We start from the raw sequence: 24,698 nt of genomic DNA, 5'->3' as shown, positions 1-24,698 counted from the left end.
TGTTGCTGTACTGTCACGGGATACTGTGATCTGAAAAAAGTGATACGACCAAGCTGGTTAACGCCGGTCAGTCTTAAGTTTCTTTAAGCAGGCTTTAACTTAATGTTAAACTGTGTGTATAGAATACAGAAACCCATCTGATACCTGGGTCATTGATCATTCACCATCACCAAGAAAGACGTCTGTGTCTGGAAGAGGTATTGGCTAGGAACCTTGACACCTTTGTTATATTTATTTTCTTAATCTAGAGAATCTTAGAAGTCTTGTGCTTTGGCGTAGATGGGACAGCAAAAAAGTCAAGTTATTCAAGATTTTGTTTTAGAGTACACCTGAAGGTCAACCAAGGTTTGATTGCTTAAAGCTGCTATGTGAGAAACTTTTGACTTTGGCTCTCTCCAGTGATAGCATCAATAACGACACAGCACACTGCAGGTATGAACAAAGCAAAGCATGCTGTTGTGATTCATATACTGCTGCTGTAAGTTGTCTTCACACCATTTACACTTGCTTCTGTAACTTATAATTTTATTCATTTATCCACCATCTGTACATTTATTTTCATTTCAGTTGTCATTTTATTTTACTTATTACTAATAAGATTGTGGAGCAAACTCCACTCCCAGGAAGCAGTGATGAACTGGCAGGACAGAGGTGGCTATAGGGTGTTTCCCAGTATTTAACTCCTGATGACAAGAACTAGCTTCTGACATTTGATGCGTTAAAAACACAAAACTGTTCTCCTGTGATGCTGCAGTAACATGAGGCTCACATGTGTGAATATCTTGGCACCTCTTACTATAACTAATGAGAGAGTGACACCAGTTTTGTGCAAAGCAATGTGTTACTCACTGACTTACTACTACTACTACTAATACTAATAATAATAATTTATTTTTCACAATTTTCATTTGATTGTTATTTCACCCACATCAACACATAGACACAAACTAGTTTCTCTCAGGAGCAAATGACATGCTTTAACTTATTACCAGAAACTCAGTTAACACACTGATACATGATGACGCAAAGTTACTTTGCTAAGATTGTCTCGTTTTTATACAAACAAACCCTTTGCCATGAAAATAATTTAGAAGTCACAAAACGCATAAAAATTCCACAAATAAAATAATTTTATGGGACAGTTTTTTTGTGTGTGTAATTTTAATGTGATTATTCCTGCAAATAACAACAAAAAAGAATTAAAATTTACACGTAGTTACACAAATCTACTTGGGTTTTAAAATCCTTCACAAAGCTGTGGAGTAAATGTTTTAATTAAACATAACTCCTTCAACATACATGTGAAGCTAAAGCAGCAACAGTTCAGGACAAGTACGTCCTTTGGTAGTGTTCAGGAAACATCTGCTCTCATTTGTGAATTTTCTCCTGATTTTGACAGTAGTTCACTTTTACTAAATAAGATAAATCCCTGGCCATTAAAAAGAGAAAAAAAAGAGAGTTACCAACCACCATAGAATTGTCATGATTAACATAGTTGTATTATTAGACTGACATCTACCCAGCATGCTGATGCTGAGGAGACACCACTTAAAATAATTACATCTTTGTATATCACTGCTTAGAAAAAAGGTCCAAACAAGGACTGTATCCTGCTAACCAACACCTAACCAACAGTGTTTAGAAACCACAAAGCTCAGTCTGAATTAACCATTAACAACCCCTGGGTAGCCCCTAAAACCAGGAGGAGCTGGGTTCCAGGATACACCCCAGGAGCGAAAATGACTGGAGGAGGCTGCATGTTGACAATGACAGCTGGTTGTTTCATGCGGTATTTCATCTTGCGATGCATCTGACACCAGGAGCACCACATACAGAAACAGGAAGTTGCGACGTCTTTACAGATAGAACCCTGTGGAGAACGAAGATATTCGTTATGCTGTTTTTACTGTGTTTCTCAGTTATTATTTAATGTCTTACATCAATCATATGTTTAGTTTTAATATGACATGATGTCTTCCTGAAACTCAAGACTGTCTGTTATTCAAAGTGTGTCCTGTAATTTGACTATATGAGGTATATAAATATATATCTTTTTTCTGTATAAGTACATTAGATAATAAGTAATCAGTGTACAGCAGTTTTACACGTCTTACCTGGATACCATATTTGTGTCAAATGCCGACCCACAGAGCCAAGGTTGCAGGAGGCGCACACAGAGGGAGTCCACAGGTTGTTGTTATGGCGGGGCTGAATATGTCACATAATGGGAGACATCGGTTCTCTCACTATACAACAATACACGGACAGCAAAACAAACCATAGCAGCCTGAAAAACAAGTAGTTTTAAGTTGTAACGGTGTTGTAATATGCAAACTATCTGACTGAGGAAGGACACACAAATGAGAAAAGAAAGAATGAGGCCTTTTAAAAGTTCCCAACAACATATACCATTATTTTGGATGAATATGATCGAAAGATATGAAAGAAGTGGTCTTAATACTGATGAATTCTTTCGTTACCAAAGTAGTACCAAACAGTAACTGGTAGTCCACAGAAATAACCTCTGTTTTTGTGCCAAGGTCAGTAAGACAGTTTTGCCCCTCATAAATCTCTTTGCTGATGATGCTTTCATTTTACCTTTAAAATGAAGACATCTGACTTTTCTTTTCAGTAAAATTAAAGATCAGTTTTGCTGCACATAAATCTCTTTGCAAAATCCCACAAGCTTCCAACACATCAGATTAAGCTTTCATTTTACCTTTAAAATGAAAATATTTACTTTTCTCATCAGCAAAATATAAAATCTTACCTGATCAGCTGAAAGCCTTGTTGTCCCTCAGAAAGTTGTGAAAGAACACGTCATGTACGAGGAGTGGCGCCTCATCCACACGAGCAGGTAAGCATTAACAATGCTGCAGAACCTGAACCTATGTGCAGAGAGGCAAACCAGTCAGACTCTAACTATCTGAAAAGTGAGAATGGCAGCACATGATTTTCATGGGTGTTCTTTTTCTTACCTTGCATGTAATTATGTTTGACTCATTTATGGGACTTTTGCAGATCCTTGCTTGTAGAGTAATACACTCCTTTGGATGGTTTCATGTGTTTTATGGTAGGAAAACATTTTTAAGAAACACAAGTTGAACCAAACACCAACTTTAGTTTCAGTGTAGACTGTTTGACATTAAGATATTTCGGGGATGACGTTCAACATATAAATATCACTGACTGAAGGCAGGTGTCCTCTGGTGATGTATGTGATGTTCCACCTGCATAAATATATATAAACTCCTGAAGAGCCAGCAGAGATTTTTTTTTAAAAGTATCACTTCGTTTTTTGTTCGGTAGATGTTTTTAGTTCTACATTACATATGAAATCAGACTTTTACAGGCGTCATATCTTGAGTCTATATTTCTGTCTCATGGCGATCCAGAAAGACAAGGCTACAGGAGGCGCAAATACGTGAACAATTAGGCTTTTTTCACTATGAAAGAAATTTGTTGCACCTGGCAAGAATGTCCCATAAATAATATGTTTGTAAATGTAGTTCAACAACATAGCTTGCAAACAATGCAGCAGTGTAAAATGTTGGCTCTTTTACAAGAAAATCTGATTTGAGGTGAATTTGCAGTTGCCAGAGTGCGACTTTTATGCAGTGAGCTTCCTATCATCTTGCAGCCATGTTATGTTAGGGACTGTTCTTTACTTATCAGAGGAGGGGGGTGGCTGGGGTGTGGCTTCATTTTTTTTTTTTTTTTTTTTTTTTACCCTCCTCAAAGATGTTTTATCTCCAGCCACCCTGAATGACTGGTGGAAAATGCACGATCCTCCATCCACTGTAAATAAGTTGTTATATTTTTAAAACTTCCTACGCTTTGATGTTTTAAAGTTAAAAGTTAAAAGTTGTAGATGAAATCGTGGAGTTGAACAAAGCCTTGGTTGTTCCACTTTCCACATGCACGCTAGTTAGTTTGCGCAAATGTTTTGGTTTTTTTTTCCCCCAAATTTTAAATTAGATGTAGAATAAAGTGATTTGAAAATCCAACAGTAATTTTTGTTTTTACAGTTTCTGGCAGTGACATGATTTTGGTGATTTTTAAAGAAAGCATTTATTCTTTTTTTTAGTAATCACAAAAATAATACAAAAGCATTTAACTTTGTACACCTTTCTGCTAAGCTTAAAAAAACACAAGTCCCTCCTTAGTGCTTTAAAAAAATTATTTGACATGCCTCCCCTTTTTTCACCACCCCCTTCCCTCCTAATAAGTAAAGGGCACTTTAGCGTGTGTTTTTTTTAACAATTGGGCCATGAGGGGGGGCGACCCCCCCCCCCCCCTCAAAAAGAAGTGAGTAACATTGATCATCTTGTTACAATGCAATGATCTCCTGGGAAACTTTTGGTCCAGAAATTCATGAAGATGCCACTTGATGCGCTTCATCCACCCAAACAGTTCTACAGATCAAGTTTCGCTCCGTATGGCAGCCGCACTCCCCGATGGCAGTGGCCCCCCAGCAGGAAAATGTCCCATGCCACCCTGCAGAAACTGCTCAGGAATGGCCCGTGGAACGTGACAAAAAGCTAAAGGCATCGACCTGGCCTCCAAATTCCCCAGATCCAAATCTGATTGAGCATCCAATGGATGTGCTGGTACCCCAGAGGTATCCCTGATCCATGGTGGGGCCTCCCTGGAGTGGACATGTCTCTGAATTGTCAAGGAATGGACACAGGACCTCTTGAAGGTGTCCTGTGGTGTCTGGCACCAGGGTGCTGACCTGTCAGTTGTGAGGTGGGGTACCAGCACGTCCCAAGATGCTAAGTCAGACTAGTGTGTGGAGGATTTGTAGGTCAGGTCGACACCTTGAGCTTTTTGTCACGTTCCTCAGACCATACCTGAGCAGTTTTTGTGGAGTGGCATGGTGCATTTTTCTGCTGGGGGGCCACTGCCATCAGGGTGTGCTGTTGCCATGAGGGGGGGTTACTTATTCCACAGCAGTGTTTAGGTGGGTGGAGGGCTTCAAGTGGCATCCACATGAATGCCATGACCAAAGGTCTCCCAGCAGAACATTGCACTGTAACAATATGATCAATGTTACTCACTTCACCCACCACTGGGTTTTAATATTTTGGCTGATCGGTGTATGTATCTGTGTTTAGAGTGCATGGAGACGTTTAAACTCACCTGTAAGAAAACATGAATGCTTTTAGTTATGTTTAGAACAAGAGATAATGGAGCTGCATGACATGATTTTGCCAAGCAGTAGCTACATGCCCCTGGATCAACATCCCACAGTGCTATAAACCAATCACAGCCCTCTGACATCATCAGTGTGCTGCTCTTTCAAAAATCCTTTGTGCTTCTTCAGAGCTAAGCTAGTTTAAAAAAAATCAAAATCCTCAGTAACGGTGAACAAAAACCTTGTAAGCTACTTCAGGGTTAGCAAGTTAGCTTGCTAAGTAGGTAGGCTATGCTAACAAGTAGCTTGCCAATAGGTAGAAAATTGTTAAGTAACACAAAATGAGGAAAATAGCATTTTTCAGTTGCAAATTCCTGCAATTAAAACATTTTCCCTTTTTGCTCTCCATATTGATCCTGGATAGATTTGGTAAGGTTTATCCAGGACCATCATCATCATAATGCCAATTCTGGATAATTTATTTATGTTGACATCAACGTAACAGTGATGGTCCGGGATCAACACGAGCACTGGAATCGTGCAAAAAAAAAAAAAGGAAAAAAAAAGTTTAGACTAGGTTATTAAAAAGTAGGGAAAAATGTGTCGTTCTCAGGTCTTTGCAACTGCAAAATTACATCATCCTTACTTTGACTGTTAATGACCAATATCATGATCTACTGGCAAACTTCCTTGTTAGCATAGCCTACCTAGTGAGCAAGCTAGCTCACTAGCCCTGCAGTAGCTTACATGGTTTTTGTTCAACATCACTTAGGATTTTCTTCAATTGTAATAACTTGATGGCAATGTTGGTCCTGGAATGTGATGTGTGATGTTAATGCAGAAGCATGTCCTGAATGGCAAAAATCATGTCGTTCTTCAGCCTCTTGTGGCCAAAAATCGGTATTACAACAACAAACACCCTTGAAACACAAATGATCCTGAAAGATGTTTTTTACCTGCCAAAACATTTTCGCAAAACCTATTTTTCCCCGTTTTTAGGTCATAAACACATGAGAGAAAACATTTTGCAACAGAAATGGTATGGATCACCAGAATTTTTTTCTTCACTTGCCTCACAGGGCTGCTATAGGAATGTCTTAAAGCCTAAGTGTGTAAAAATAGTGAGTAACAGTGACTTTAGCGGTCAAATTCTAGATTGCAGCGCTCACTCACGCTCATTTGCTCACCCCTCCCGTTGGGTAAGTGATGGTGGCCTCGTAGGACAAAAAGCCTTGCGCAGACAGAGATGGCATCATCCGAGAGTTTTTCAAGTTTTTCAGGAGTAGGCCTATCTAGCCATAAGGTGAATATTTATTTAGGAATCGAAACCATGTTACGATATTGTAGCGACCCTGCAGTAAATGTTCTGTTATAATGTCAATGTTCTGTGAGTTAATGGCATGTTTGGGATTGAATGAGTATAGGTAGGGGGATGGGGGGCGAGTGTGACGGGGATGAGGGCTGTGTGAGTGCGCGTGCTGGTGTGTGTATGAGCGAGCTGGAGGAGAGAGCAGGAGTGCACAGTTGGAGTTACAGCTAAGTTCTTGTTTGTTGGTTGTTTTGGCGTAGTTACAGCCAACAGTAACCTGTACTGTTCAGTAATAAATGGTGGTTTGCCGAATAACTGCGTCATCCTTTCCACACGTCCTGGCGGACGCTGCAATATGTTAGAGCTTACCAGTGAGATTATCTGTGAGATATAATGTAATGTTAGGAGTGTTTTATTTCTAATTGTTTTGGTAACACGAGCAAACATTAGCACAGTAATGCTAAAATAACATGTTTATGTGATAGTCACGGCACAGTGCGGCAAATATAGGTTTGTACGATTATAATATATGCGTCTCCAGAGTGTTCTTCCACAGGAGTTCTTTCCACATGGAATCAGCAACGCCGATATCCACTTGCGTTTTGTCCCGTCCTCGATATCTGATCCTTTTTCTTTTAGTTGGTGGCGTGGTGTCCCTCGGGGCAAAACATGTGTGTGGTCCTCCATTTAAAGTGCGACAGAATCATAGAAGTACAAAGCAGGTTCACGCAGAAGCGGCCCGGATTGAGTTTCACCTTAACCATCTCCAGTGACGGCAAGTTCTAGGTAAACGCGAAAGGCGAAGTGCGTGTATCTCTTTCGGCCACTGTATTTAAATATGGCGACGCAAGAAGACAGCCTCCAGCAGACCGCGCCCTGCCTGTGTATATAAAGAGAAATCATTCTAAGCCTATGAGAAAGCTTCCATTTGTATGTGAATTGCATTACACTTAGCAAATACATATTTATGAAAGCAATAGTTGATATTTGTTAATAAACAACCAAGTAAATTACACATTGTAACTTTGTAAAAAAACAACAACACACTTCTCACAGAAACATAAAGAATAGGACTTTAATTGCCATTTTTCTTATTTCAGTGCACAAGTGAAAAAGTTAAAACAATTTGGAACAGTAGCTCAGAAAATATCACTTATGACAATATAAAATATACAGTAACTAAGGCCACAGGTTAAAGGTGGGTGGACTTCTTCAACACCCAAATGAAGTGAGCACACAAATCTCTGCAGAACATTTTTGTGAATGAAACTTGCCCACAAACAGACTGCAGCAGTGACAGGAAGCTTTAAATGGTACTTTTAAGGGTGTGAATTACGGAAAACAGTGTAATTTCACAAACAAGCACATCCTCATGAATGAGTGACATTTATCAGACTGAAACTAGCAAATTACGAGACATTTTTGCAATTCCACAGAAAAAGTTATCAAGGTGCAGGATAGGAATACAAAAATTAGGATTTCTCTCTTTCTTTCTTTTTTACAGGGAAACTTGAGACCAAAACTAAAATCGTTTGACCTGATACTCTAAAAAAATTAAGTCTTGACAAAGTAATTCTTTATCTGGAACTGTATTATCAAGCATCACTGTAATTAAACTACAGTGGTTGAAAATGCCCTAACAAAACTACGGACAGGTCCCTTGCAGAACTGAATCAGTTTTTCCACTATCGTGTTCTGATACTGGCTCATTGTGTTTTTATCTGAGCCAACTACAGCTCATCACCTTAGAGAAACTTTTAGAAACTGTAAGTATATAATGTATTGATTGTACTGTAAATTTCTCTAAATGTACATGAAAAAGCTGCTGGCTGTGCTTATTAAAGGATAGTTCAGAATTTTTGAAGTGGCGTTGTATGACGCACTTATCCATAGTCACTGTATTACATTCAGTAGATGTCTGTTGGCACACCCACTTTGGAGAAGTATACGCAATATTGGAAAGCCATTCACAGCTTCAAATTCCCACTTATGCTCTTGTCAAAGCCACCAGACTCCAATGACAAAATCAGTCATTTTTGCTCGATGAACACAGGAGCTGCTGGTCTACCACTGCCTCAATCAGCTAGTTCATTTGTGTTGTCATGTGACTTTGGTGAAATCAGAACTAACCCTTTAAAACACCAAAGTCACACAATAACCCAAACAAAATAGCTGACCGAGGCAGTGGTAGACCAGCAGCTCCTCTTAGCAATGTTAAATTAGCCTTCTGTTTTTCTCAATGGAGTCTGGCTTTGAAGAGAGTGATGTAAGGGCTTCAGTTTCCCGTAGGAAATTGCATTCTGACAGTAGGGCAAAGCAGTGAAAATATTCTATTCATACATAGCGTATACTTAAACTGATTCATGCTTATGTTTTTAAGTGGGACTTTTTTTAGGCAGCTAAAATACGTACCTCATACAACATTTCAAAAATTCTGAACTATCCCTTTAAGACCACACATCTGTCATTCCGAATATGTATGTATATATCTTCTCTAACTTGACCATTTTAGCACAGAAATCTTGTTCAGTAGTAGTTCTGTATTGGTGTAACATGTCAAAGCGTTTATATTTCCAAAGACAAGGATTGCAGATGACTGATATCCTCATTTGCTAATGACATTTTTTTGGCAGCCATTTGTGGTTACAGAGGGCCCTCTGTTGGGCTTTTGGATAAACTGCAGTGGGATGTTGCTGAATAGGAACGCTGTTCCTATTCGAATACAACTTAATTATTTCTTTAACTGTAGACCACACTCCCAAGATTACTTGTGGAGAAATAGAGATGTGAAAGAACTACATGTGCCTCATTAATCCTTGACTGGGTGTCCTTGTTAGCTGCAAAAAACTGAGAACCAAATTTAAGGGACTTCACCAAGAACTGTTACAATTATTGTCATAATTATTAAGAAACTGAAACTTGTTCAGCACACTCTGATGCCAGGGGGGCACAATTCAAAGTTATAACATATTTGGCTTTGAATGATTAATCATTCACTTAACAGCAGTAAGATCTGAGCTCAATCATACTTTCTTCATAAGATACAACAGGCCAATGAGAAGCCACAGAGCTCAGTATGGCTGCACGTGGACTTCTGATTGGGTCACCACACAATCTTGGGCTGGGACTCCTTGGTACACATAACCACCTTGGGGTTGGTATGCAGGAGCCATCATGACTGCAGGAGGCTGCATTTGTACAATGGTTTGATTCTGCATATTGACGACAGTGGGAGTTTGCCTGCGATGTTTTAACTCTCGATGCATCTGACACCAGGCGCACCACTCACAGCAGCTGGTAGCTATGATGTCCTTACACAGAGAACCCTGCAGAGAACCAAAGAAAACATACACATGTAAAGTTGTACATTCAACATTGCTTCACTTTTATTAAACTTGTCATGTGAAATCAAGTAGCAGCTTCACATGCATCATACCTTGATGCCGTATCTGTTTCGCATGGCAACCCTTAGAGAGAGGACTGCAGGAGAAGGCAAGCATGGATATTTCAAACAGCACATGTCAAACAACGGGAGACAACGGTTCTCTCCAAATCTTTCTGACACCGTGGAGGCAAAGATACACCAACAAAGTGGGAGAAAATCTTAAGTGACTTGATAAAGAAGGCCTTACAGATGACGCATAAGAAGGACTTTGATCTGAAAAAGCTAATTTGTCAAACTTGTGGTATTGATTCTTACAAGAACTTGCATCCTCAAAGCAGTCGAAGAGACCAGTGTTCCACTCTATCAAAGGTCTTGTTTCCATTGGATGTTAGACTTCAGCCACAGGCAGCCAACAATGAACCTGTTAACACAGAAATCAGAACACAGCAAAAAGTCAGAAAGTCAAGGTAGGAAGCTCATATCTTGGAGCATCAGCTTAAATTGTGGGTCTTAATTGTTTAGCTCCACCTCAGCAGGAGCACGTGTCTGAAAATACTGTGATGTGATTGGACACTGGGACTTACTGCCTGAGCTGGCAAGCTGTGTGTGAATTGCAGTGCCTCCAGTAGAGGGAGACAGAGTGCCCTGTTCATTGGTGTTTGGTGGTCAAGCAACAGTTTCTGTGTTGATTTCATACCCAGGATGTGATCAGATAATATATAAAACATATTCTACTACTAACATATTCTTTGCAGACTGATTTGGCAAGATACAACTAAATAAAAGCCTGGAACACTGGATATAAAATTAAAACAGTCCCAAACTGATATCATATGCAAAAAAGCATATACAACCTAAAACAGACTATGCTTCTAAATGATAGCAAGTGGCAACCTAATTGAAAACAATTGTTAAGGTACAAGCACAAGTACAATACTGAGTATTCTATTACATTTTATAAATAATAGTAACTTTAGAATGAATGTAAAATATATTAATGTCACTGTAAACTCCATAAACTGCGGCATTTACCTGAATGGAGTGCTCCAAATTGTTGTTTGCCACTGCAGATAGAATACAAATTCCTTCGCTAATTTTCTGCAAAATATTAGTGTCTCTAAAAAATGACTGAAATCCTGTCAAAAGTTGTTATTTTGATAAATACCACAAAGTATGCTGCTAAATTACATTATTAAAAAAACAACTAGTGGAGACCATCGTCTGGTGGAATCACTCCAGCCACGACACAGCGTTCTGTGGGCCAGCGGTCTGCTGCTGTGACTGGTACTGACTGGCACCAACCTTTGTATTAGCAGCTGCAGCTCTAACCTGACCACAGCATCCTGTCTTACCCTTCGCAGCACCAGTGTTAGGGATGTGAAACCATTGCTTTTCACAGCTTTAGTGTCTTACAACATCTTGTGTTAGGCTACTTTCCACTGAAGAACACCCTCATATTTACAGATAAATGAAAGTGATGCCATTATTGCTATTATTATTATTATTATTATTATTATTATTATTATTATTTACAATCGATATTTCTAATTATCTGATGTGCATCGATAACAGTTTAAGCTCCACAATAATCCTGTTTTAATGTGTTATATGTCTGAATGTAGGGTAGCACGGTGGTGCACTGGTTAGCACTGACACCTCACAGCAAGGGGTTCCTGGTTCGATCCCAGTAAGGAGCCCTATTGTGCAGAGTTTGCACATTCTCTCCATGTCAGCGTGGGTTGTCTCCAGGTACAAATTGGATTTATCTATCTTGAATTGAACGTGAGATTTTTTTTGTACTGACCTAATAGTATAAAGATAATAAGAGGCTGGATGCTGCCTCGTTAAACCAGGTGAGGCTCTTGAACATAGTCTTCCTCTGACGTACCACCAGACTCCCCTAAAACCTGCACAGCACAGACACTCTTTTATCCGGCCGTGTTGCTGTACTGTCACAGGATACTGTGATCTGAAAGAAGTGATACAACCAAGCTGGCTATTGCTGGTCAACCTGAAGTTTCTTTAAGCAGGCTTTAACTTAATGTTAAACTGTGTGTATAGAATACAGAAACCCATCTGATACCTGGGTCATTGATCATTCGCCACCACCAAGAAAGACGTCTGTGTCTGGAAGAGGTATTGGCTAGGAACCTTGACACCTTTGTTATATTTATTTTTCTTAATCTAGAGAATCTTAGAAGTCTTGTGCTTTGGTGTAGATGGGACAGCAAAAAAGTCAAGTTATTCAAGATTTTGTTTTAGAGTACACCTGAAGGTCAACCAAGGTTTGATTACTTAAAGCTGCTATGTGAGAAACTTTTGACTTTGGCTCTCTCCAGTGATAGCATCAATAAAGACACAGCACACTGCAGGTATGAACAAAGCAAAGCATGCTGTTGTGATTCATATACTGCTGCTGTAAGCTGTCTTCATACCATTTACACTTGCTTCTGTAGCGGATAATTTTATTCATTTATCCACCATCTGTACATTTATTTTGATTTCAGTCGTCATTTTATTTTACTTATTACTAATAAGATTGTGGAGCAAACTCCACTCCCAGGAAGCAGTGATGAACTGGCAGGACAGAGGTGGCTATAGGGTGTTTCCCAGTATTTAACTCCTGATGACAAGAACTAGCTTCTGACATTTGATGCGTTAAAAACACAAAACTGTTCTCCTGTGATGCTGCAGTAACATGAGGCTCACATGTGTGAATATCTTGGCACCTCTTACTATAACTAATGAGAGAGTGACACCAGTTTTGTGCAAAGCAATGTGTTACTCACTGACTTACTACTACTACTACTACTAATACTAATAATAATAATTTATTTTTCACAATTTTCATTTGATTGTTATTTCACCCACATCAACACATAGACACAAACTAGTTTCTCTCAGGAGCAAATGACATGCTTTCACTTATTACCAGAAACTCAGTTAACACATTGATACATGATGACACAAAGTTACTTTGCTGAGATTGTCTCGTTTTTATACAAACAAACCCTTTGCCATGAAAATAATTTAGAAGTCACAAAACGCATAAAAATTCCACAAATAAAATAATTTTATGGGACAGTTTTTTTGTGTGTGTAATTTTAATGTGATTATTCCTGCAAATAACAACAAAAAAGAATTAAAATTTACACGTAGTTACACAAATCTACTTGGGTTTTAAAAATCCTTCACAAAGCTGTGGAGTAAATGTTTTAATTAAACATAACTCCTTCAACATACATGTGAAGCTAAAGCAGCAACAGTTCAGGACAAGTACGTCCTTTGGTAGTGTTCAGGAAACATCTGCTCTCATTTGTGAATTTTCTCCTGATTTTGACAGTAGTTTACTTTTACTAAATAAGATAAATCCCTGGCCATTAAAAAGAGAGTTACCAACCACCATAGAATTGTCATGATTAACACTGTTGTATTATTAGACTGACATCTACCCAGCATGCTGATGCTGAGGAGACACCACTTAAAATAATTACATCTTTGTATATCACTGCTTAGAAAAAAGGTCCAAACAAGGACTGTATCCTGCTAACCAACACCTAACCAACAGTGTTTAGAAACCACAAAGCTCAGTCTGAATTAACCATTAACAACCCCTGGGTAGCCCCTAAAACCAGGAGGAGCTGGGTTTCCAGGATACACCCCAGGAGCGAAAATGACTGGAGGAGGCTGCATGTTGACAATGACAGCTGGTTGTTTCATGCGGTATTTCATCTCGCGATGCATCTGACACCAGGAGCACCACATACAGAAACAGGAAGTTGCGACGTCTTTACAGATAGAACCCTGTGGAGAACAAAGATATTCGTTATGCTGTTTTTACTGTGTTTCTCAGTTATTATTTAATGTCTTACATCAATCATATGTTTAGTTTTAATATGACATGATGTCTTCCTGAACCTCAAGACTGTCTGTTATTCAAAGTGTGTCCTGTAATTTGACTATATGAGGTATATAAATATATATCTTTTTTCTGTATAAGTACATTAGATAATAAGTAATCAGTGTACATCAGTTTTACACGTCTTACCTGGATACCATATTTGTGTCGAATGCCGTCCCGCAGAGCCAAGGCTGCAGGAGGCGCACACAGAGGGAGTCCACAGGTTGCTGTTATGGCGGGGCTGAATATGTCACATAATGGGAGACATCGGTTCTCTTACTATACAACAATACACGGACAGCAAAACAAACCATAGCAGCCTGAAAAACAAGTAGTTTTAAGTTGTAACGGTGTTGTAATATGCAAACTATCTGACTGAGGAAGGACACACAAATGAGAAAAGAAAGAATGAGGCCTTTTAAAAGTTCCCAACAACATATACCATTATTTTGGATGAATATGATCGAAAGATATGAAAGAAGTGGTCTTAATACTGATGAATTCTTTCGTTACCAAATAGTACCAAACAGTAACTGGTAGTCCACAGAAATAATCTCTGTTTTTGTGCCAAGGTCAGTAAGACAGTTTTGCCCCTCATAAATCTCTTTGCTGATGATGCTTAATTTTACCTTTAAAATGAAGACATCTGACTTTTCTTTCAGTAAAATTAAAGATCAGTTTTGCTGCACATAAATCTCTTTGCAAAATCCCACAAGCTTCCAGCACATCAGATTAAGCTTTCATTTTACCTTTAAAATGAAAATATTTACTTTTCTCATCAGCAAAATATAAAATCTTACCTGATCAGCTGAAAGCCTTGTTGTCCCTCAGAAAGTTGTGAAAGAACACGTCATGTACGAGGAGTGGCGCCTCATCCACACGAGCAGGTAAGCATTAACAATACTGCAGAACCTGAACCTATGTGCAGAGAGGCAAACCAGTCAGACTCTAACTATCTGAAAAGTGAGAATGGCAGCACATGATTTTCATGGGTGTTCTTTTTCTTACCTTGCATGTAATTATGTTTGACTCATTGATGGGACTTTTGCAGATCCTTGCTTGTAGAGTAATACACTCCTTTGGATGGTTTCATGTGTTTCACGGTAGAAAAACATTTTAAGAAACACAAGTTGAACCAAACACCAACTTTAGTTTCAGTGTAGCCTGTTTGACATTAAGATATTTCGGGGATGACGTTCAACATATAAATATCACTGACTGAAGGCAGGTGTCCTCTGGTGATGTATGTGATGTTCCACCTGCATAAATATATATAAACTCCTGAAGAGCCAGCAGAGATTTTTTTTTAAAAAGTATCACTTCGGTTTTTGTTCGGTAGATGTTTTTAGTTCTACATTACATATGAAATCAGACTTTTATAGGCGTCATATCTTGAGTCTATATTTCTGTCTCATGGCAATCCAGAAAGACTTTTTTCACTATGAAAGAAATTTGTTGCACCTGGCAAGAATGTCCCATAAATAATATGGTTGTAAATGTAGTTCAACAACATAGCTTGCAAACAATGCAGCAGTGTAAAAATGTTGGCTCTTTTACAAGAAAATCTGATTTGAGGTGCATTTGCAGTTGCCAGAGTGCGACTTTTATGCAGTGAGCTTCCTATCATCTTGCAGCCATATTATGTTAGGGACTGTTCTTTACGAATCAGAGGAGGGTGGCTGGGGTGTGACTTCATTTTTTGACCCTCCTCAAAGATGTTGTATCTCCAGCCTCCCTGAATGACTGGTGGAAAATGCACGACCCTCCATCCACTGTAAATGAGTCGTTAGATTTTTAAAACTTCCTACGCTTTGATGTTTTAAAGTTAAAAGTTAAAAGTTGAAGATGAAATCGTGGAGTTGAACAAAGCCTTGGTTGTTCCACTTTCCACATGCACACTAGTTAGTTCACGAAATGTTTTCCCCAAATTTTAAATTAGATGTAGAATAAAGTGATTTGAAAATCCAACAATATTTTTGTTTTTACAGTTTCTGGCAGTGACATGATTTTGGTGATTTTAAAGAAAGCATTTCTTCTTTTTGTAATCACAAAAATAATACAAAAGCATTTAACTTTGTACACCCTTCTGCTAAGCTTAAAAAAACACAATTCCCTCCTTAGTGCTTTAAAAAATTATTGGACATGCCTCCCCCCTTTTTTCACCACCCCCTTCCCCCCTAATAAGTAACGGACACTCCGTTAGTACAAAATGTAATCGAGTGACTGCGAGCGCGAGTTTTGGCTCCCAGGAGGGCACTTTAGCGCGTGTTTTTTAACAACTGGGCCACGAGGGGGGGCGAGAGTGCATGGAGACGTTTAAACTCACCTGTAAGAAAACATGAATGCTTTTAGTTATGTTTAGAACAAGAGATAATGGTGCTGCATGACATGATTTTGCCAAGCAGTAGCTACATGCCCTGGATCAACATCCCACAGTGCATTCCTGGACCAACACTGCTATAAACCAATCACAGCCCTCTGACATCATCAGTGTGCTGCTCTTTCAAAAATCCTTTGTGCTTCTTCAGAGCTAAGCTAGTTTAAAAAAAAAATCAAAATCCTCAATAACGGTGAACAAAAACCTTGTGTTACTGCAGGGTTGTAGCAAGTTAGCTTGCTAAGTAGGTAGGCTATGCTAACAAGTAGCTTGCCAATAGGTAGAAAATTGTTAAGTAACACAAAATGAGGAAAATAGCATTTTTCAGTTGCAAATTCCTGCAATTAAAACAGTTTCCTTTTGTTCTCTCCATATTGATCCTGGATAGATTTGGTAAGGTTTATCCAGGACCATCATCATCATAATGCCAATTCTGGATAATTTATTTATGTCGACATCAACGTAACAGTGATGGTCCTGGATCAACACGAGCACTGAAATCGTGCAAAAAAAAAAAGAAAAAAGGAAAAAAAAGTTTAGACTAGGTTATTAAAAAGTAGGGAAAAATGTGTCGTTCTCAGGTCTTTGCAACTGCAAAATTACATCATCCTTACTTTGACTGTTAATGACCAATATCTTGATCTACTGGCAAACTTAGTGAGCAAGCTAGCTCACTAGCCCTGCAGTAGCTTACATGGTTTTTGTTCAACATCACTTAGGATTTTCTTCAATTGTAATAACTTGATGGCAATGTTGGTCCTGGAATGCGATGTGTGATGTTAATGCAGAAGCATGTCCTGAATGGCAAAAATCATGTCGTTCTTCAGCCTCTTGTGGCCAAAAATCGGTATTACAACAACAAACACCCTTGAAACACAAATGATCCTGAAAGATGTTTTTTACCTGCCAAAACATTTTCACAAAACCTATTTTTCCCCGTTTTTAGGTCATAAACACATGAGAGAAAACATTTTGCAACAGAAATGGTATGGATCACCAGAATTTTTTTCTTCACTTGCCTCACAGGGCTGCTATAGGAATGACTTGAAGCCTAAGTGTGTAAAAATAGTGAGTAACAGTGACTTCAGCGGTCAAATTCTAGATTGCAGCGCCACTCACGCTCATTTGCTCACCCCTCCCTTTGGGTAAGTGATGGTGGCCTCGTAGGACAAAAAGCCTTGCGCAGACAGAGATGGCATCATCCGAGAGTTTTTCAAGTTTTTCAGGAGTAGGCCTATCTAGCCATAAGGTGAATATTTATTTAGGAATCTAAACCATGTTACGATATTGTAGCGACCCTGCAGTAAATGTTCTGTTATAATGTCAATGTTCTGTGAGTTAATGGCATGTTTGGGATTGAATGAGTATAGGTAGGGGGATGGGGGGCGAGTGTGACGGGGATGAGAACTGTGTGAGTGCGTGTGCTGGTGTGTGTATGAGCGAGCTGGAGGAGAGAGCAGGAGTGCACAGTTGGAGTTACAGCTAAGTTCTTGTTTGTTGGTTGTTTTGGCGTAGTTACAGCCAACAGTAACCTGTACTGTTCAGTAATAAATGGTGGTTTGCCCGAATAACTGCGTCATCCTTTCCACACGTCCTGGCGGACGCTGCAATATGTTAGAGCTTACCAGTGAGATTATCTGTGAGATATAACGTAATGTTAGGAGTGTTTTATTTCTAATTGTTTTGGTAACATGAGCAAACATTAGCACAGTAATGCTAAAATAACACGTTTATGTGATAATCACGGCACAGTGCGGCAAATATAGGTTTGTACGATTATAATATATGCGTCTCCAGAGTGTTCTTCCACAGGAGTTCTTTCCACATGGAATAAGCAACGCCGATATTCACTCGCGTTTTGTCCCGTCCTCGATATGTGATCTTTTTCTTTTAGTTGGTGGCGTGGTGTCCCTCGGGGCAAAACATGTGTGTGGTCCTCCATTTAAAGTGCGACAGAATCATAGAAGTACAAAGCAGGTTCACGCAGAAGCGGCCCGGATTGAGCTTCACCTTAACCGTCTCCAGTGACGGCAAGTTCTAGGTAAACGCGAAAGGCGAAGTGCGTGTATCTCTTTCGGCCACTGTATTTAAATATGGCGACGCAAGAAGACAGCCTCCAGCAGACCGCGCCCTGCCTGTGTATATAAAGAGAAATCATTCTAAGCCTATGAGAAAGCTTCCATTTGTATGTGAATTGCATTACACTTAGCAAATACATATTTATGAAAGCAATAGTTGATATTTGCTAATAAACAACCAAGTAAATTACACATTGTAACTTTGTAAAAAAACAACAACACACTTCTCACAGAAACATAAAGAATAGGACTTTAATTGCCATTTTTCTTATTTCAGTGCACAAGTGAAAAAGTTAAAACAATTTGGAACAGTAGCTCAGAAAATATCACTTATGACAATATAAAATATACAGTAACTAAGGCCACAGGTTAAAGGTGGGTGGACTTCTTCAACACCCAAATGAAGTGAGCACACAAATCTCTGCAGAACATTTTTGTGAATGAAACTTGCCCACAAACAGACTGCAGCAGTGACAGGAAGCTTTAAATGGTACTTTTAGGGTGTGAATTACGGAAAACAGTGTAATTTCACAAACAAGCACATCCTCATGAATGAGTGACATTTATCAGACTGAAACTAGCAAATTACGAGACATTTTTGCAATTCCACAGAAAAAGTTATCAAGGTGCAGGATAGGAATACAAAAATTAGGATTTCTCTCTTTCTTTCTTTTTTACAGGGAAACTTGAGACCAAAACTAAAATCGTTTGACCTGATACTCTAAAAATTAAGTCTTGATAAAGTAATTCTATATCTGGAACTGTATTATCAAGCATCACTGTAATTAAACTACAGTGGTTGAAAATGCCCTAACAAAACTACGGACAGGTCCCTTGCAGAACTGAATCAGTTTTTCCACTATCGTGTTCTGATACTGGCTCATTGTGTTTTTATCTGAGCCAACTACAGCTCATCACCTTAGAGAAACTTTTAGAAACTGTAAGTATATAATGTATTGATTGTACTGTAAATTTCTCTAAATGTACATGAAAAAGCTGCTGGCTGTGCTTATTAAAGGATAGTTCAGAATTTTTGAAGTGGCGTTGTATGACGCACTTATCCATAGTCACTGTATTACATTCAGTAGATGTCTGTTGGCACACCCCCACTTTGGAGAAGTATACGCAATATTGGAAAGCCATTCACAGCTTCAAATTCCCACTTATGCTCTTGTCAAAGCCACCAGACTCCAATGACAAAATCAGTCATTTTTGCTCGATGAACACAGGAGCTGCTGGTCTACCACTGCCTCAATCAGCTAGTTCATTTGTGTTGTCGTGTGACTTTGGTGAAATCAGAACTAACCCTTTAAACACCAAAGTCACACAATAACCCAAACAAAATAGCTGACCGAGGCAGTGGTGGACCAGCAGCTCCTCTTAGCAATGTTAAATTAGCCTTCTGTTTTTCTCAATGGAGTCTGGCTTTAAGAGAGTGATGTAAGGGCTTCAGTTTCCGTAGGAAATTGCATTCTGACAGTAGGGCAAAGCAGTGAAAATATTCTATTCATACATAGCGTATACTTAAACTGATTCATGCTTATGTTTTTAAGTGGGACTTTTTTTAGGCAGCTAAAATACGTACCTCATACAACATTTCAAAAATTCTGAACTATCCCTTTAAGACCACACATCTGTCATTCCGAATATGTATGTATGTATATATCTTCTCTAACTTGACCATTTTAGCACAGAAATCTTGTTCAGTAGTAGTTCTGTATTGGTGTAACATGTCAAAGCGTTTTATATTTCCAAAGACAAGGATTGCAGATGACTGATATCCTCATTTGCTAATGGCATTTTTTGGCAGCCATTTGTGGTTACAGAGGGCCCTCTGTTGGGCTTTTGGATAAACTGCAGTGGGATGTTGCTGAATAGGAATGCTGTTCCTATTCTAATACAACTTAATTATTTCTTTAACTGTAGACCACACTCCCAAGATTACTTGTGGAGAAATAGAGATGTGAAAGAACTACATGTGCCTCATTAATCCTTGACTGGGTGTCCTTGTTAGCTGCAAAAAACTGAGAACCAAATTTAAGGGACTTCACCAAGCACTGTTACAATTATTGTCATAATTATTAAGAAACTGAAACTTGTTCAGCACACTCTGATGCCAGGGGGGCACAATTCAAAGTTATAACATATTTGGCTTTGAATGATTATCATTCACCTGACAGCAGTAAGATCTGAGCTCAATCATATTTTCTTCATAAGATACAACAGGCCAATGAGAAGCCACAGAGCTCAGTATGGCTGCACGTGGACTTCTGATTGAGTCACCACACAATGCTTCACTTTTATTAAACTTGTCATGTGAAATCAAGTAGCAGCTTCACATGCATCATACCTTGATGCCGTATCTGTTTCGCATGGCAACCCTTAGAGAGAGGACTGCAGGAGAAGGCAAGCATGGATATTTCAAACAGCAAATGTCAAACAACGGGAGACAACGGTTCTCTCCAAATCTTTCTGACACCGTGCAGGCAAGACAAGGGGCGCACCAGAAACCATAGCAACCTAAAAAACACAAAGATACACCAACAAAGTGGGAGAAAATCTTAAGTGACTTGATAAAGAAGGCCTTACAGATGACGCATAAGAAGGACTTTGATCTGAAAAAGCTAATTTGTCAAACTTGTGGTATTGATTCTTACAAGAACTTGCATCCTCAAAGCAGTCGAAGAGACCAGTGTTCCACTCTATCAAAGGTCTTGTTTCCATTGGATGTTAGACTTCAGCCACAGGCAGCCAACAATGAACCTGTTAACACAGAAATCAGAACACAGCAAAAAGTCAGAAAGTCAAGGTAGGAAGCTCATATCTTGGAGCATCAGCTTAAATTGTGGGTCTTAATTGTTTAGCTCCACCTCAGCAGGAGCACGTGTCTGAAAATACTGTGATGTGATTGGACACTGGGACTTACTGCCTGAGCTGGCAAGCTGTGTGTGAATTGCAGTGCCTCCAGTAGAGGGAGACAGAGTGCCCTGTTCATTGGTGTTTGGTGGTCAAGCAACAGTTTCTGTGTTGATTTCATACCCAGGATGTGATCAGATAATATATAAAACATATTCTACTACTAACATATTCTTTGCAGACTGATTTGGCAAGATACAACTAAATAAAAGCCTGGAACACTGGATATAAAATTAAAACAGTCCCAAACTGATATCATATGCAAAAAAGCATATACAACCTAAAACAGACTATGCTTCTAAATGATAGCAAGTGGCAACCTAATTGAAAACAATTGTTAAGGTACAAGCACAAGTACAATACTGAGTATTCTATTACATTTTATAAATAATAGTAACTTTAGAATGAATGTAAAATATATTAATGTCACTGTAAACTCCATAAACTGCGGCATTTACCTGAATGGAGTGCTCCAAATTGTTGTTTGCCACTGCAGATAGAATACAAATTCCTTCGCTAATTTTCTGCAAAATATTAGTGTCTCTAAAACGACTGAAATCTGTCAAAAGTTGTTATTTTGATAAATACCACAAAGTATGCTGCTAAATTACATTATTAAAAAAACAACTAGTGGAGACCATCGTCTGGTGGAATCACTCCAGCCACGACACAGCGTTCTGTGGGCCAGCGGTCTGCTGCTGTGACTGGTACTGACTGGCACCAACCTTTGTATTAGCAGCTGCAGCTCTAACCTGACCACAGCATCCTGTCTTACCCTTCGCAGCACCAGTGTTAGGGATGTGAAACCATTGCTTTTCACAGCTTTAGTGTCTTACAACATCTTGTGTTAGGCTACTTTCCACTGAAGAACACCCTCATATTTACAGATAAATGAAAGTGATGCCATTATTGCTATTATTATTATTATTATTATTATTATTATTATTATTATTATTTACAATCGATATTTCTAATTATCTGATGTGCATCGATAACAGTTTAAGCTCCACAATAATCCTGTTTTAATGTGTTATATGTCTGAATGTAGGGTAGCACGGTGGTGCACTGGTTAGCACTGACACCTCACAGCAAGGGGGTTCCTGGTTCGATCCCAGTAAGGAGCCCTATTGTGCAGAGTTTGCACATTCTCTCCATGTCAGCGTGGGTTGTCTCCAGGTACAAATTGGATTTATCTATCTTGAATTGAACGTGAGATTTTTTTTGTACTGACCTAATAGTATAAAGATAATAAGAGGCTGGATGCTGCCTCGTTAAACCAGGTGAGGCTCTTGAACATAGTCTTCCTCTGACGTACCACCAGACTCCTAAAACCTGCACAGCACAGACACTCTTTTATCCGGCCGTGTTGCTGTACTGTCACAGGATACTGTGATCTGAAAGAAGTGATACAACCAAGCTGGCTATTGCTGGTCAACCTGAAGTTTCTTTAAGCAGGCTTTAACTTAATGTTAAACTGTGTGTATAGAATACAGAAACCCATCTGATACCTGGGTCATTGATCATTCGCCACCACCAAGAAAGACGTCTGTGTCTGGAAGAGGTATTGGCTAGGAACCTTGACACCTTTGTTATATTTATTTTCTTAATCTAGAGAATCTTAGAAGTCTTGTGCTTTGGTGTAGATGGGACAGCAAAAAAGTCAAGTTATTCAAGATTTTGTTTTAGAGTACACCTGAAGGTCAACCAAGGTTTGATTACTTAAAGCTGCTATGTGAGAAACTTTTGACTTTGGCTCTCTCCAGTGATAGCATCAATAAAGACACAGCACACTGCAGGTATGAACAAAGCAAAGCATGCTGTTGTGATTCATATACTGCTGCTGTAAGCTGTCTTCATACCATTTACACTTGCTTCTGTAGCGGATAATTTTATTCATTTATCCACCATCTGTACATTTATTTTGATTTCAGTCGTCATTTTATTTTACTTATTACTAATAAGATTGTGGAGCAAACTCCACTCCCAGGAAGCAGTGATGAACTGGCAGGACAGAGGTGGCTATAGGGTGTTTCCAGTATTTAACTCCTGATGACAAGAACTAGCTTCTGACATTTGATGCGTTAAAAACACAAAACTGTTCTCCTGTGATGCTGCAGTAACATGAGGCTCACATGTGTGAATATCTTGGCACCTCTTACTATAACTAATGAGAGAGTGACACCAGTTTTGTGCAAAGCAATGTGTTACTCACTGACTTACTAGTACTACTACTACTACTAATACTAATAATAATAATTTATTTTTCACAATTTTCATTTGATTGTTATTTCACCCACATCAACACATAGACACAAACTAGTTTCTCTCAGAACCAAATGACATGCTTTCACTTATTACCAGAAACTCAGTTAACACATTGATACATGATGACACAAAGTTACTTTGCTGAGATTGTCTCGTTTTTATACAAACAAACCCTTTGCCATGAAAATAATTTAGAAGTCACAAAACGCATAAAAATTCCACAAATAAAATAATTTTATGGGACAGTTTTTTTGTGTGTGTAATTTTAATGTGATTATTCCTGCAAATAACAACAAAAAAAAAGAATTAAAATTTACACATAGTTACACAAATCTACTTGGGTTTTAAAAATCCTTCACAAAGCTGTGGAGTAAATGTTTTAATTAAACATAACTCCTTCAACATACATGTGAAGCTAAAGCAGCAACAGTTCAGGACAAGTACGTCCTTTGGTAGTGTTCAGGAAACATCTGCTCTCATTTGTGAATTTTCTCCTGATTTTGACAGTAGTTTACTTTTACTAAATAAGATAAATCCCTGGCCATTAAAAAGAGAGTTACCAACCACCATAGAATTGTCATGATTAACACTGTTGTATTATTAGACTGACATCTACCCAGCATGCTGATGCTGAGGAGACACCACTTAAAATAATTACATCTTTGTATATCACTGCTTAGAAAAAAGGTCCAAACAAGGACTGTATCCTGCTAACCAACACCTAACCAACAGTGTTTAGAAACCACAAAGCTCAGTCTGAATTAACCATTAACAACCCCTGGGTAGCCCCTAAAACCAGGAGGAGCTGGGTTTCCAGGATACACCCCAGGAGCGAAAATGACTGGAGGAGGCTGCATGTTGACAATGACAGCTGGTTGTTTCATGCGGTATTTCATCTCGCGATGCATCTGACACCAGGAGCACCACATACAGAAACAGGAAGTTGCGACGTCTTTACAGATAGAACCCTGTGGAGAACGAAGATATTCGTTATGCTGTTTTTACTGTGTTTCTCAGTTATTATTTAATGTCTTACATCAATCATATGTTTAGTTTTAATATGACATGATGTCTTCCTGAACCTCAAGACTGTCTGTTATTCAAAGTGTGTCCTGTAATTTGACTATATGAGGTATATAAATATATATCTTTTTTCTGTATAAGTACATTAGATAATAAGTAATCAGTGTACATCAGTTTTACACGTCTTACCTGGATACCATATTTGTGTCGAATGCCGTCCCGCAGAGCCAAGGCTGCAGGAGGCGCACACAGAGGGAGTCCACAGGTTGCTGTTATGGCGGGGCTGAATATGTCACATAATGGGAGA

The 24,698-nt window shown here is 38.8% G+C and overlaps 3 protein-coding genes across 3 annotated transcripts in view; all 3 read right to left on the bottom strand.

The window, feature by feature from the left end:
• Positions 1-10,888, bottom strand: part of LOC125895258 (cornifelin homolog A-like) — a 15,265-nt gene extending 4,377 nt beyond the window's left edge. The window contains exon 1 of the mRNA XM_049586933.1: positions 10,864-10,888. The gene's annotated coding sequence lies outside the window, so the exon portion shown is untranslated. The remainder of the gene's footprint in view (positions 1-10,863) is intronic.
• LOC125895257 (cornifelin homolog A-like) lies at positions 9,023-21,802 on the bottom strand. The gene is made up of 4 exons (XM_049586930.1): positions 21,562-21,802; positions 20,845-20,950; positions 20,538-20,707; positions 9,023-9,772 (listed from the first exon to the last, which is right to left on the bottom strand). Exons 2-4 carry the CDS (start codon positions 20,909-20,911, stop codon positions 9,518-9,520), a joined length of 492 nt encoding a protein of 163 aa, XP_049442887.1. The 5' UTR covers positions 20,912-20,950; positions 21,562-21,802; the 3' UTR covers positions 9,023-9,517.
• LOC125895256 (cornifelin homolog A-like) overlaps positions 19,697-24,698 on the bottom strand; it is a 26,444-nt gene continuing 21,442 nt past the window's right edge. The window contains exon 4 of the mRNA XM_049586929.1: positions 19,697-19,772. The gene's annotated coding sequence lies outside the window, so the exon portion shown is untranslated. The remainder of the gene's footprint in view (positions 19,773-24,698) is intronic.

This window comes from Epinephelus fuscoguttatus, linkage group LG10 (genome assembly GCF_011397635.1).
Source record: "Epinephelus fuscoguttatus linkage group LG10, E.fuscoguttatus.final_Chr_v1".
NCBI lineage: Eukaryota > Metazoa > Chordata > Actinopteri > Perciformes > Serranidae > Epinephelus > Epinephelus fuscoguttatus.
Note: the sequence above shows the minus strand (reverse complement) of the source record. Positions and strands in the feature narration are given on the sequence as shown.